Source organism: Perca fluviatilis, chromosome 11 (assembly GCF_010015445.1).
Source record: "Perca fluviatilis chromosome 11, GENO_Pfluv_1.0, whole genome shotgun sequence".
Classification (NCBI taxonomy): Eukaryota; Metazoa; Chordata; class Actinopteri; order Perciformes; family Percidae; genus Perca; species Perca fluviatilis.
In genome coordinates, this window is record NC_053122.1 from 38,616,597 (window position 1) to 38,629,498 (window position 12,902).

At 42.9% G+C, this 12,902-nt stretch overlaps 1 protein-coding gene across 1 annotated transcript; it reads left to right on the plus strand.

Moving 5' to 3' along the window:
* The first annotated feature begins 3,739 nt into the window (after positions 1 to 3,739).
* Positions 3,740 to 11,814, plus strand: LOC120568674 (Krueppel-like factor 6). The gene is made up of 4 exons (XM_039816328.1): positions 3,740 to 4,055; positions 6,352 to 6,934; positions 8,052 to 8,175; positions 8,909 to 11,814. Exons 1-4 carry the CDS (start codon positions 3,954 to 3,956, stop codon positions 8,958 to 8,960), a joined length of 861 nt encoding a protein of 286 aa, XP_039672262.1. The 5' UTR covers positions 3,740 to 3,953; the 3' UTR covers positions 8,961 to 11,814.
* The last annotated feature ends 1,088 nt before the right edge of the window (positions 11,815 to 12,902 follow it).

Sequence of the window (12,902 nt, forward strand, 5' to 3'; positions counted from 1 at the left end):
AGCATGTTTACATGCTTTAATGTTAAAAAAAACAGATTCTTTTTCTCATACAGTCTGTCTGTAAATACCTGTATTCACCCTCTGTCTGAAACGCTCCGTTTTAGCGCCTGTCGCTTTAAGCCCCCCCTTTACTGAAAAGGCCCAGTCTGCACTGATTGGTCAGCTTTTCGGTCTTTCACATCTGTGTTCTTGGAGTCTCTGCATCATCACTGGATTTGGGGAACGACCGTAACGGCACTGTAGCGCCACTTTCTACCTATATATAGTATAGTTGTGACATCACAACTGTACGGAAGTCCTGACGGCTCGTTTAAAGACACTGTTTCTGAACATGGGATGTGTGCATTTCTCTGTGGATTGAGTGTTTTGATACTTTTACAGCATTTATATAGCACCTCAACTTGCTTTATAATACAAAAGACATGGAAATCTTACTTTTTACAACATGGGACCTTTAACAGTATCTTTTTCCCATATTAATGGTCATTGTTGAACTCTGTATTTATGTTCTTGACTGTTGCAGTACTTTGCTTTATTTTTTTATTTTCTATTACTGCATGCACCAAACACCAAGGCAAATTTCTTGTCTGTGAAAACCTACTTGGTAATAAACCCCATTCTGATCCTGATCCATGGCAACTGTACTGATTCTTTACCGTAGATGACTCATGATTTCTATCGATAGAACAAGAAATGTGCAGGGATTTGATTTGTTGACACTAAATATAGAGTTCCACAGAGCACAAAGGGGTTTTTAGTGATGACAGAACAAACGTGTCCCTTTAGAAATATTAGTTGGTGAATGTGCTGCATTCTTGAGGTGACAGTGTTGCAGAAACATACTAATGTGAGTTTCAAATCCGAATGTCACATGTTAAAGCCACTTCAGTAATAATAAATGGAAGCCGGGTGTAAATGTTACAGTAGCATCCTGGATGTGCTGTGTTTTAGGCCATTACGTATAAATGACCTGTATTTTCTCATCACTTTACAGTTAGAGAAATGCAACAGGTTTTTGGGAAATAATCTCGCTTTGCCAGACGATCCACATGCTGCGGAGCGGAGGAGGGTCTGGCTAGTCCACATAGCATTCCAGGATGAGAGAAAAAGGTGTTCTGGTTTATTATTGGCATTTATTTAAACCAATCACAATCGTCTTTGGAGGCGCTAAGGTCTGCACGGTGCCTCTGCTAAATAGTCTCAGGAAGGAACATGTTTTGGTGGAACATGTGTACGTTCAAAAGTAGTTTTAGTCGTGCACCAGAAAACTCAGATTGGACAGATAGTCTAGCTAGCTGTCTGGATTTACCCTGCAGAGATCTGAGGAGCAGTTAACCATAGTCCTCACAAATCCACCGGAGGTTAGAACGCCAACACAGAGACAGAGGAAGGACATCAGCGAAAATACATGCATCCGGCTGAATGCAATCCCGGCTGCATATAAAAAAGAAGTATTAGATACTGAAGGCTACATACACTATGTGCATAGATATAAATACTCTATTGTCCTCTGTGTATAAGATCAACACTGAATCAAAACTGTACATAGACTCTGTACTACATTAAGTATTTTTACTATGGACTATGTGCAATGTGTTACTGCCATACCACTTGGACATCACCTCGCACAAACTGTATATCAACTTTTTATTTGATCTGTATTTTTGTAAATTCTTTGTGTGTTTATATTTTGTGTATTTACTGTGTAACTCTATGTTGTCTCGCACTTAATGCTATGTCTTGGCCAGGTCGTCGTTGCAAATGAGAATATGTTCTCAATTGGCTTACCTGGTTAAATAAAGGTTTAATAAAATAATTTATGCTGTAGGGAAGCATGACTCTTCCCTTCTATTACTTATCATCTGTGTCGCAACAGAGACCTGTCCATGTGCTTTCTGTCCCCGAACCCCATGGACTCATGACCCAATGTGATGCTGCTGAGTGCTGCAAATGTGCCCACAGCTGAGATCTCAACAAAAGAGACTGCGTTGTGGAGGCGCTCGGCCGGGCCGATGGCTCAAACAATGGTTCTCTGTTCCAAATATGTTGTTTGTCACATCGCCTGCCTTTAACTCATCAATGCCGCTGTTGTTCCGCTTGATTTCAACTTTATCCCACATCTCATGCAACTTAATGTGTAGTTTTACTCACATGTACTGTTTGTTATGCATTAGTGGGCTTAATAATAGCTCAGCATTAGTCATAGTGTTTGAGTGAGATTAAATAAGATATGCTGCGCTGGAAAGAGTGGCAACTGATAGAGAGCACATATTCAACCCAATTAAAGTGTTGTTTGTCATATTAGTTAAAGGTAAGTAGGCAATTTAACTCCTCACTTAACAAAATAAAAGCCTAATTATTTCACGGACTGGATCACCTGTATTTTAAAGCCCTGGAATAATGAACTATTGAGATTTTATGACATTATGGCATTTTACAAATGAAGTTTTTATGCTAACAGGGTAATAAAGCCTGAAGCAGAGCACATATCGAGGACATAAATCTCTTCATATATCAGCATGTAGGCCCATTACCTCTGATTAATATTCATGCTTTCTTTGATCTGTGGGGAAGGGAAGTGGGGTAGCACTGATCACTGCAGAGCAATGATTACATTCAAAGGAGGAAAAAGGCAAATACATTTCTGGAAGAGTGCCAGTGTGTATTTATAACATGTAATTCTGAAGCTGTGAGATATATATATATATATATATATATATATATATATATATATGTGTGTGTGGATCTTATATTAGAAACTATCCCCATGCACCATGGGTGGCCCACGCTTTTTTTTCTTTTCTTTTTTACCTCTTGTTCTTCCTGCTAGAGGAAACAAGTAAACCGGCAATGTGGTTGATGATCGTCATTGATAATAGTACTAAACGTGCTTTGGTGCAAACGTAAGCTCTCCTTTGTAGAAAGAAAAAGCCACAGGTGATTGAGATTTAAAACGCACGCACACACATGTGCGCACACACATGCACATTATCTCCTGCAGAAGCAAACCTGTCCCTCGTGATACGTCTCAAGCTGCTGCCACTACAATAACCTGCACAGCATTTTGTGAATAATCATCTTTATGGCAACTCTGTTATCATTTAATAGCTTATTAAACTGCCTCTACGGGGACAAGGAGACTCATAATAATACTCATAGATATCTGGACAGCCATGAAAAGCAGAAGTCTATCTGATTTGTTTCATAGACTGCAAAAATGGATCAGATCTTGGACGGTCCCCATGCGTCTGCAGACACCTCTGAACATCATAACGCCTGATTTGCGCTCTACAGACAGGAGGGACGCTGAACCGATGCGAGTCTTGCTTTGCAGACTCTCCTCTTTACATTCGAGGCTTGAGTCGCCAAGAGGAGAGCTGTCCGTAGTGTAGCCTATATGTGGAGATGTGCGTCTATTTAGAGACTGGAGCGTAGCGTCACAGCCGCCGCCAGCAGCCGGCTCCGGAGAAGCTACGCCACTTGAATCAATAGAAAAGTCCACTTCCTCGTTTTTGGTACGAGGAGTCTGGCTTATATAGCGCTCTAAAAATAGCGCAGATTTAGCCCAATGGGAGGCGAAGACGCTTCGGACCACGCACCAACCACAGCAGACAGGATAAGACGGCTCTGGCTAGGCATTGGCCAGGGGTGGTCAGGTAGGCGGGCGGTGCGCTCCTGCGATCCCATTGGGCAACGTGCCGAAACGTAATGTAATCACATGGGGGTGGGTTTGTCTGTAATTTTGAATCGGGGGGGAAGTTTACAGTGCGCTGACAGACTTTTGGAGAGTTCAGTGTTGTGCGCTCTCGGTGCGTCACACGCTCCAAAACCTCCAGTGGAAGCGCACGGCTCCAGACGACCATACATGCACGCACAGCCGAGACTCCAGCACCGCTTCGTTTTCTCCACAAGCTTGAATTCGCTTCTACTTGTGGCTGCATCTTAGGAGTGAAATGGATGTCATCCCCATGTGTAGCATCTTCCAGGAGCTCCAGATTGTGCACGACACCGGATACTTTTCAGCTTTACCATCTCTGGAAGAGTACTGGCAGCAGGTAACGCGCTATTCCCTCCATCTGAACACAGCCTGACGGATCGTCCCGTGCGATGGTTTGATGTAGCTAGAAGTGCGAGGCATGTTGGTCATTTCGGGGAACTTGCTTCCCAGTGACAACTGCGTGTAGACGTGCAAATGTCAAAGTTGTTTACGGAACTCCACGTTTTATTTATTTCCTATCAATTTCCCCGTTTAAAGTCGCCCTGCATGCTTTTTTTAGGGGAAGTGATGCAAGTTCCCTTAATGACAGATCTCTTTTATTCCTATGACATTTCCATATGCTCTAAAAGTGTGCCGGTGGTACAACACAGTGACTTTTAGGTACCTTGTTATACTTCCATGTGATTATTTTGAATTTCTTACACTACTACTATGATATGACTATGATCTATGATATGACTTGTAGTTTTTTATGTTTTAGCATTGTTACAGATAATGTAAGGTTTGCTTGTTGCTGATATGTTCACATATGATACATTGGCTTGTGATCATATGAAAACACGATCTGTTGCAGATTAAGCGACTGAGTAGCGAGCCGTGCGTCTTTGCGCGGATCACCTCCTCCTCCTCCTCCTCCTCCTCTCTTTCCACTCTCCCCCTCTTTCTCTCTCTCTCTCTCTCTCTCTCTACCTAGCTCGCTGTTGCTCTCTGTTTCACACATACACACATACACAGATGAGAGAGTGACAGGCTGACAGAGAGAAAGAGAGAGAGCCTGATTTCTATTCCAATTTGGCTCGACAACGCGGCCCCTGGATGACAGAACAGTGGAGTTTTATACTTGAAGCGAGGGGAGGGCGAAAGTCGCTTCTTGTTCGGCCTGGGGAATGAAATGAATTGGCAATCCGCTTCAGTCTCCTTCTGTCTCCCCGTCTATTAGATCTCCTCGGGCTTCGGGCCAAGTCGCCCTCCCAGGCATTTAAAGCTCGCCTGGGATTTATCCAGCACTGCTGACGACAAACATTTGCCTTGAATGCATTCTCTCTCATTAGCAAATTACTACGACGTTACCATAATATTCCTATTTTAGACATAAAGGGTGATAACCTGTAGAGTGACCTTTCCCTACCTTAGGCATGTCGGTTGAACGTGCGTTCCTGAGTTAAACATCATGTATTGACCTTACCATGCTTTTGTAAGTTCCAAGTTTGTAATCCATTTATGATATCACTATATGATTTGAATGTTATTGCTGATGCTTGTCCTGTTTTTTTAATGAAGTGTTTCTATAAAATATAATAATGTTACCTCAGAGTCCGCACACTCTTTTAAATAACCCAGTGATGCAGCTTATGTTGCATAGAGGGATATTACCTTCTCAGGGAGGCTTATTTTAATATTAGACATATAGAGACCTGCCGAGGTAAAACTCCAGAATTCACTTTAAAATAAGGTTTAAGAAAAAAAATTGTTCTTCTTACTCAGTTTGCTAATCATCTTGTGACCCTTCAGATTTATTGTGTGACCTGAAGCTGGGGGTATCCCTGTTCCATTCACTTCTGTTGTCATTCATTTTGGCTGTACATTGTGATCTGCTTCATTTGGAAACTGCACGGGCCTATTAGCTGCCCTCATGTCTGGCCTGTGCTCGCTGACTGCAGTGGGTTGAGGAAGTGCTCTCTCACTTCCTCTTCAGAGAAAATAGGCCCACAATCCACAGCGGCTCTTGCAGTATTCATGGCCGGCTCTTTATGAACCCCCATGAACCAGACCTCCCTCCTCTCAGTCCCTGGTGTGCTATGTTATTTCTAGCGATGCCTCCAAATGCATTATTAAATCCACATTATCTTGAATAATTGATAGATTTAAAAAATCTACAAGCACTTCCCTAACCCAATGGGGGGGCTCTGTAGCATATGTAAATTTCATGATCAACTCCAACACACACCTACACGCACCCGCACACACACAATCACACAAGCGTTCGCGGATAAGAGTTCTTGCATGCTCTCAGAAGGAAATGTGGTGCTTGTAATCTTCCCTGATAAGGACCCAGAACGTACTTGACTATCCTCTGCATAGGACATTGTGTCTTGCCTCATTCCTGCAGGCAGGAAGGAAGCAGGGCCAGTGGTGTTTCAGTGTCACAGCATTTCCCCCTCCTGCTGCTGCTGCTGCTGCTAAGAATACACCCAGTGTAGAGTAGAACACCACAGTTTGTGTTCCCTGTGAAAAGAAGTCACTTTTTTTGGTGGTGTTTTAGGGACTTTCCTGTTGAAGAGAAGTGTTGTGTTACAGGCCTCAGGCTCTGGGCACCCGTGAACTCACTGCTATCTCGTCTTCCCTCCACACAGACCTGCCTGGAGCTGGAGAGGTACCTCCAGAGCGAGCCCTACGTCTCGGCCACAGACCTCAAGTTTGAGAGCCAGGAGGACCTGTGGAGCAAGCTGATGCTCGCCTGCGGGGACAAGTCCAACGAGTCGGACCCAAAGATCCCCCGCATCAAGGAGGAGGAAGACAATCAGGACAGCCAGCACCTGGACGCCGGCGGCTTCAACTCGGACGCCAGCAGCGAGGCCTCGGACAGCTCTGAGGAGCTCTCCCCGACTCTGGACTTCTCCTCCAGCTCTATGACTGACATTATGGGCGACGGTGGCGAAGACCTGGGCTCGGCCATCATCAGCACTCCGCCGTCCTCGCCGGAGCTGGCCAAGGAGGGTTCTGTCGCCAAGGTGTGGAGTGGGATACAGACTGTGCTGCACTCGCCTGGGAAAATAAGGACTGGGGGCATAGAGAGGAGCGTAGAGAGGTCGGGACTGACCAGCGGGGAGGCGTCGCCTGACGGCAGGAGGCGGGTGCACAGGTGTCACTTCAACGGATGCAGGAAGGTGTACACCAAGAGCTCGCACCTCAAAGCACACCAGCGGACGCACACAGGTAAAGATGTTTTGTCACTGCCATGCAAATGTCAGGAGTGCACACTCACAGGAGCCTTGACAGGTTAGGACATCAGATTTTCCGGTGTCCACACCTTTTCTTTTTTTGCAAAGTAAAACCTTCTCAACTCATCTGAAGAGTGAAAACCTCTGGAAAGTGCGAGTAAGATGAACTTCGGTGTTGATTTCCTGCTCAAAGTGCTGAAAACACTCCCACATACTTTGAATAGTTTGTCAGGAGGAATGCCCTCAACTGTGACCTAATTCACACAGAGGAACGTGACTTCGTGCAGGGGAAGACAGGGAGACAGAGCGAGCGAGAGACAGGAAGGGGGGGGGGGATGTGCCTTTGTGGCCGAGCAGCACCCAGAGGATGTGGATCCTGAAAACAAATCAACAGTTCTCAGATTTCACCATGGGAAAAGACTCGGAAAAGTCACCCGTTTGCATTCACGGTCCAAGAAAAAACTGAAATAATTATGGGAATCTGCCATTTGCAGTGTTTTGTCCGGGGTTCAATTTGAGCGGTTTCCCTAGTCACCTTTGACCTCTGTCAGGCTGTTTACAGCTGTGCCGCCCATTAGCAGAGGAAGTCACATTCCTAGCATCCTTCACTGACCGTGTTAGCCACATAGTTAATGGCCTTCAGGACCATTAAGAACAGGCTCTATTTTTTCCTGCAGCTCGCCCCCATTACATAAGCTGTCTACTCGAGCAGCTCCTTAAAGCTGCATTCCACAGCTCTGAAAACAACCAAGGCACAAGGTTGTTTTTCTCTTCAACTTACAGGAGTCAGCTCTATCTGCTTAGCACCTTCTTGTACAGGGTGATATTTTCTCTGAAATCAGCACTGTAAATAACAGTGATGGCATTGGTCACAGGCGAAAAAAGTAAAGAGACACCGAGATAAGATTCAATGGAAAAGGTTATTTGCCAAAACACTATCATGTCTATAAACCTATGTATGGGTGAACTGTCAACAAACAGGTTTCTGCAGGTTTTGTGGAGGACAGAAAGTGGCAGAGATGAGATGGCCTTTAAGGTTTTGAAATCTTTAAACACCTTTTGACAAAGATTGCACTTCCTGATCATTGTTATTTTTTTTTTATTATTTGCAGGTGAGAAGCCCTACAGGTGTTCATGGGAGGGCTGCGAGTGGCGCTTTGCACGAAGTGATGAACTCACTCGACACTTCAGAAAGCACACTGGAGCAAAGCCATTCAAATGCAGCCACTGCGACAGGTGAGCGCGCTGGAGAGTCAGAGAATGTGCATGAAAGTTGACACGTAACCTGGGTCACCTTTAACAAGAACAAAAAGGGAAAAAGCATTACAAGCAGCCGAGGCAGTCAAGAGTTTTTATTTTGTGTGCGGCAAATTGTCTCTTGAGCAAAGTGTTTGTTTAATGCCTCTTTCAAAGGATTCCCAGAATATTAACTTCCAAACATCCCAGTGAATCTGTAATCCCCTTCTCTTTACCTTTGGTGCTAAGCACTCACTCACTAACAAAGACCACCACTTATGTCTGCAAATTGGTTTATCGAAATGACACGTTAGGTGGAGGGGTGAGTGAGGTTCAAGAATGGGCCGATGGTCAACGGGTTGGATGAAAAGCAAGTTGAATACAAAGTTGAATACAGCAATTTTTTAAATGTCCAGTCCTAGTGACAGGAAACCCGACTGAGCGAAGCATGGGGTCTGTCCCTGAACCTAACACAATGTCCTATCGTACAGACCAAAGAGTAGGCAAAACAGAACTGTCTAATATCAGACATTTCTGACATCTAAGATGTCTCCTAGATGTGTGAAAACAACTACTTTAAGTGCCAACAAATCTGAATGCTCAGAAAAACAGGAGGTTTTCCCTTTTCTTCATTCAACCATACCTCTGGATATAAGAAAACAATATATTTATATGAAAACATTTTAGTTCTTAAACCCAACAGCTAAATCTTCTCTCTGTCTTCTCTTCCCAGGTGTTTCTCCCGTTCTGACCACCTGGCGCTGCACATGAAGAGGCACATTTAGATGGCCTCCGTGTCCAGATCTCTGAGGGATGATTCTGGTTGGTTGTCCTGACCTTTGGGGGATCAGCGAGGCCGGCGTGTCCTGGGAGCGTTAACAGGGGCACCGCCGTGTTCCAGTCGGTGGAAAAAGATGAAGCAACGCAGGCTATTATTTGCACCATACTTAGTGCCTCCAACACCTCGCTGTGGAGATTGCTCTTGAAAGGCTTTACGGAGGAGCGGGGGGTGGGGGGCAGGGAGAGAACCTAAAAATGTAAAAAAAATAATAATAATAATTGGGGAAAATCTGGACTGGAGTAGACGGAAAAAGACTCTTCTGTATGGTGTTCAACGCTTTTTTCCTGGAGGATTATGGGACTCCAGCAGGGGTGCCGTTCCTCCAATGACAGTGTGTTTGCCTGTACGCATGGGGACTGTGAGTGCCTGTGACTGGATGCCTGTGCTGGCTTTATGGAGCGGATGGAGCTTGCATTGTGGAACTGCGAGTGAATTACATGAAGCGGGTGATGTTATGCGAGGGAGGTTTATGGGGGAATATTTGTGGTCTCACTCAGAATGAATGCAAGCAAAAAAAAAAAAAGGTTCTGTCTGTGCTGTTTGAGTCTATTGGCTGTGGACGGGAGTAGGGACATGTTTTGCAGAGCTGATTTGCTAGAGAGCGCCCCCTTTCTGCCCAGATGTGGAATTACGGCTCCTTATTCAAACAGGAGGTCGTTTTGTTTAGTGCAGCTATTAAATGTGCAATGTATTACGTAGCCTGTCTCAAAACATACACGCTATAAAGCTCATTTTGTTGTCCATTGTGTAAGCTCTTTATCTTAGTAACAAAACAACAAAAACAACGGTTATACACCAACAGTTATTTCCATTATAACAGAAGTTGCATGGGATCTTGGGATGTGTAGCTCGCCTGTGTGCTTATAGGACAGCAAAATTCCCTTCAAGAGCAGCTACCTTCATATTACTCAATATCATAGTATTGTACAAAACACATAAGGCAGTCATTTTGTTTTTATTTAAATTTTCTTGATAAGTTGGGAATACCACTATTGCTTGGCAACTGTCTTGATCGCCGGCTTTCCGTTCCTTTTCTTCACTTTTGCTCTTTTCTTTTGTTCTATCTGTAAATGCACTGTTGACCTTACTGATGCCTTATGTAAGTGGCCTTGTCCTGTCAAGTAGATCTGTCTCTCTCTCTCTCTGTCTCTCTCTCTCTCTCTCACTCTCTCTCTCTCACTCATACACACACACACACACACACACCAAAAGGGGGTTGCAAGGCACTAGTGCGTTATTGAATTGCTTTATGAAGGCTCTGATCTGTACAGTCTGCCTCCTCTTGCCACAGACTCCTCTAAACTCCTAAAAAAAAATGAAAAAAACTTAAATATCAGCTTCATAATGACTGCCATTTTTACATTTCTGTGCATTCTTTTTTGAACATATAACTATATCAAATATAAATCATAAAAAGCAACTCAGTTTTGTAAAGGTTTACTACCTTGTAGTATAAGGTGTTGTGAATGCACTTCTGATGGACTGTAATTTGCTGTCAAAGGTACAGAGTCTTGGAAAAATGTTCTCATGAAATATGGCATGCTCAGCCACCAAGGTTTTGAAAAAATTAAGATTTACTGCAAAGAAAACATTTTCGCTGCAGCCATTTATATCTGTTGATATGTCCGAAGCTTCTAGTCTCTAAAGAAAAGCTTGTGTCCCTAAGAATAATGACTGCATTCTGAATACTGAGTCTTGTTTGATGTTGTAAGTAAGTCTCGCCCTCAGGGTGAGTCAGCATCTTTACTCAGCCCTGGTTTTAAACAACCCTTGATCTGACTAAACGGTACCAAAACCAGTCAAACCAGTTCAGCTGAGCCTTGCTGCAGGTCTAGATGTTTCTGTCTGTGTCTGCAGTTGAACTGAGATAAGACCAGGACCAGATGTATGTCTGTACCACCTTCACTGTATGCATGTTTTAACTTTAGTTACTGCTCATGACTTCAACGCACTCCTCTGTGGGTTGATACAATTCTCTGATCTTTCAGGTTTATTGAAATCCCCATCAGTTTCACAATTGGACAAACCCCATCACCATTTTAGCTTTTTGTTGAAAACATTATGGAGCCACTGTGTCTTTACTGGATAAAGTTGTGTTTAAAGTAAGACACATGTACGTGTTGAAAAAGAACGTATCTGCTTTGAGGGTATGGCTGATTTAAGTGGTAATAAATCTTGTTGATGTCTGTCACTCAATCTTACAGCTGTACAGGAGAACCTGATCAACATTAAAGGAAGTCCATACACTGAGAAATGTCAAAAATGCAAAGATATGTACATTGTAAACTAAGAATTTTGTAGGGAAACTTCTATTTTGAAAGGCAATGGGACCAAAAACAAGTGCAGTGTGTTGTTTCTAAAGATTAACTAATAAAGGCAAAAGGCGGATGAATTATTGTAAAATAGACACACTCCATTCTCCTTCATTTGCTTCTGTAACGGCATCAATTGCATATACACCTGTGGCCTATCATCTTTCAAGAAAAAAAATCTTTTTTTGAACATGAATTGTTCTGGACACTTGAATTGTCACCGTTTTGCATTCTGTTGCCCACAAAGTATTCTTATTTTTATTTGTTTTTTGCAATGTGATGATCAACTTTTGAAAGACCTGCGAAGGCGCCCTATCTTTAGCTAGAGAAACGTTATTGGATAAACATGGAGATAAAATATGAGGCTCTATTTTTGTTTGTTTTATGGCATAACAAGATTTTTTCAGTTGAAATTGTTTTGTAAAATAGTTACTGTATGAATGTATTTTTTATTGGAAAATCGATAAAAAGAATTTATTGGATCTACATGTCGTTTTTATTGTTTTTTTTCCTGCAGCCCTCCCAGGACACAGTCAGCCAGGAAGTCTCTGTTTAAGGGATGGTCAGTAGGTTCCCAAAGGAGAAATGATCTCTGTTACCCCCTTTTTAGAACTACCCCATACTGGGTCAGGGTTAGGGTAAGGGTTAGGGGATTCTTCAAGTAGAACCAGGACCATGTAGGCCTACTTAGATGGCAGCTATCCATCATTTCATAACCTTTATATTAAAGGATTATTCTGGTTTATTACAAATTGCTCTTATTTGCCTGGTTTGGCCATAGATGCTATCAGTAATAATAACATTGACTGGTGTTATTATATATTGTTTTTATTGTCAATAAATCACATAGAAAAAGACCAAATCCAACAATGCTTTGGTCCGTCTCTCAATACGTTAGTCGCAACTTACCCTGGTCTGGAATTACAATGCAAATATTTTAAAACCGTCTCAGTATTTCCCCAAAACAGCTGGCCACTAGGTCAAACAGGAATAAATAATGCATTTGTTGGGGACTATTTTCGGCAGCAGATTAATCCGCAATTCATTAATTGCTAAAATGGTGAAGCTAAAAACAACAACATTACTAAAGAGAAATCCAGTGGTGTCAGAAACACAAGCAATACGGTCATACAGGTTTGAAACAAACCCCATATTATATTTCCCCACTGGGGATCTATAAAAGTATGGATATTAGCCAGCAAACTGTACAGTTGTGACCCAAACTGTTAACTGGCCTAGAGTTTAGAGACAAATTTCCCTTTTTAACTCCAGTTTTGGTTCAACATTGCATTGTCATTGTGTTCTCAGATCTCAGCAAGTACTTTGCTGAGTACAGCGTTATCATGACTGATAGAAATGTCGGTCAAAGCTGTGAACATAAGACCCAACTTGTAATAAACTGGAGTTATCCTTTAAATACAGTCATCTCATGATCCAATCCTCCCTATGGAAGAAGCTGGGATACTTAAGGCATGGAAAGATCTGGCAAAAATGAGAATATTATGTAATTCTTACAGATTCGTGATCAGGATATTGAGATGGAAAGCTTATCGCAAGTTCCACAAAAGAGCAAC

Excerpts from the sequence above, each read along its gene's own strand:
- LOC120568674 (XM_039816328.1), top strand. The coding sequence starts at position 3,954 with ATGGATGTCATCCCCATGTGTAGCATCTTCCAGGAGCTCCAGATTGTG. Across the intron at positions 6,935-8,051 it reads ACACCAGCGGACGCACACAG|GTGAGAAGCCCTACAGGTGT; the intron begins GTAAAGATGTTT and ends TATTATTTGCAG. Across the intron at positions 8,176-8,908 it reads AAATGCAGCCACTGCGACAG|GTGTTTCTCCCGTTCTGACC; the intron begins GTGAGCGCGCTG and ends TTCTCTTCCCAG.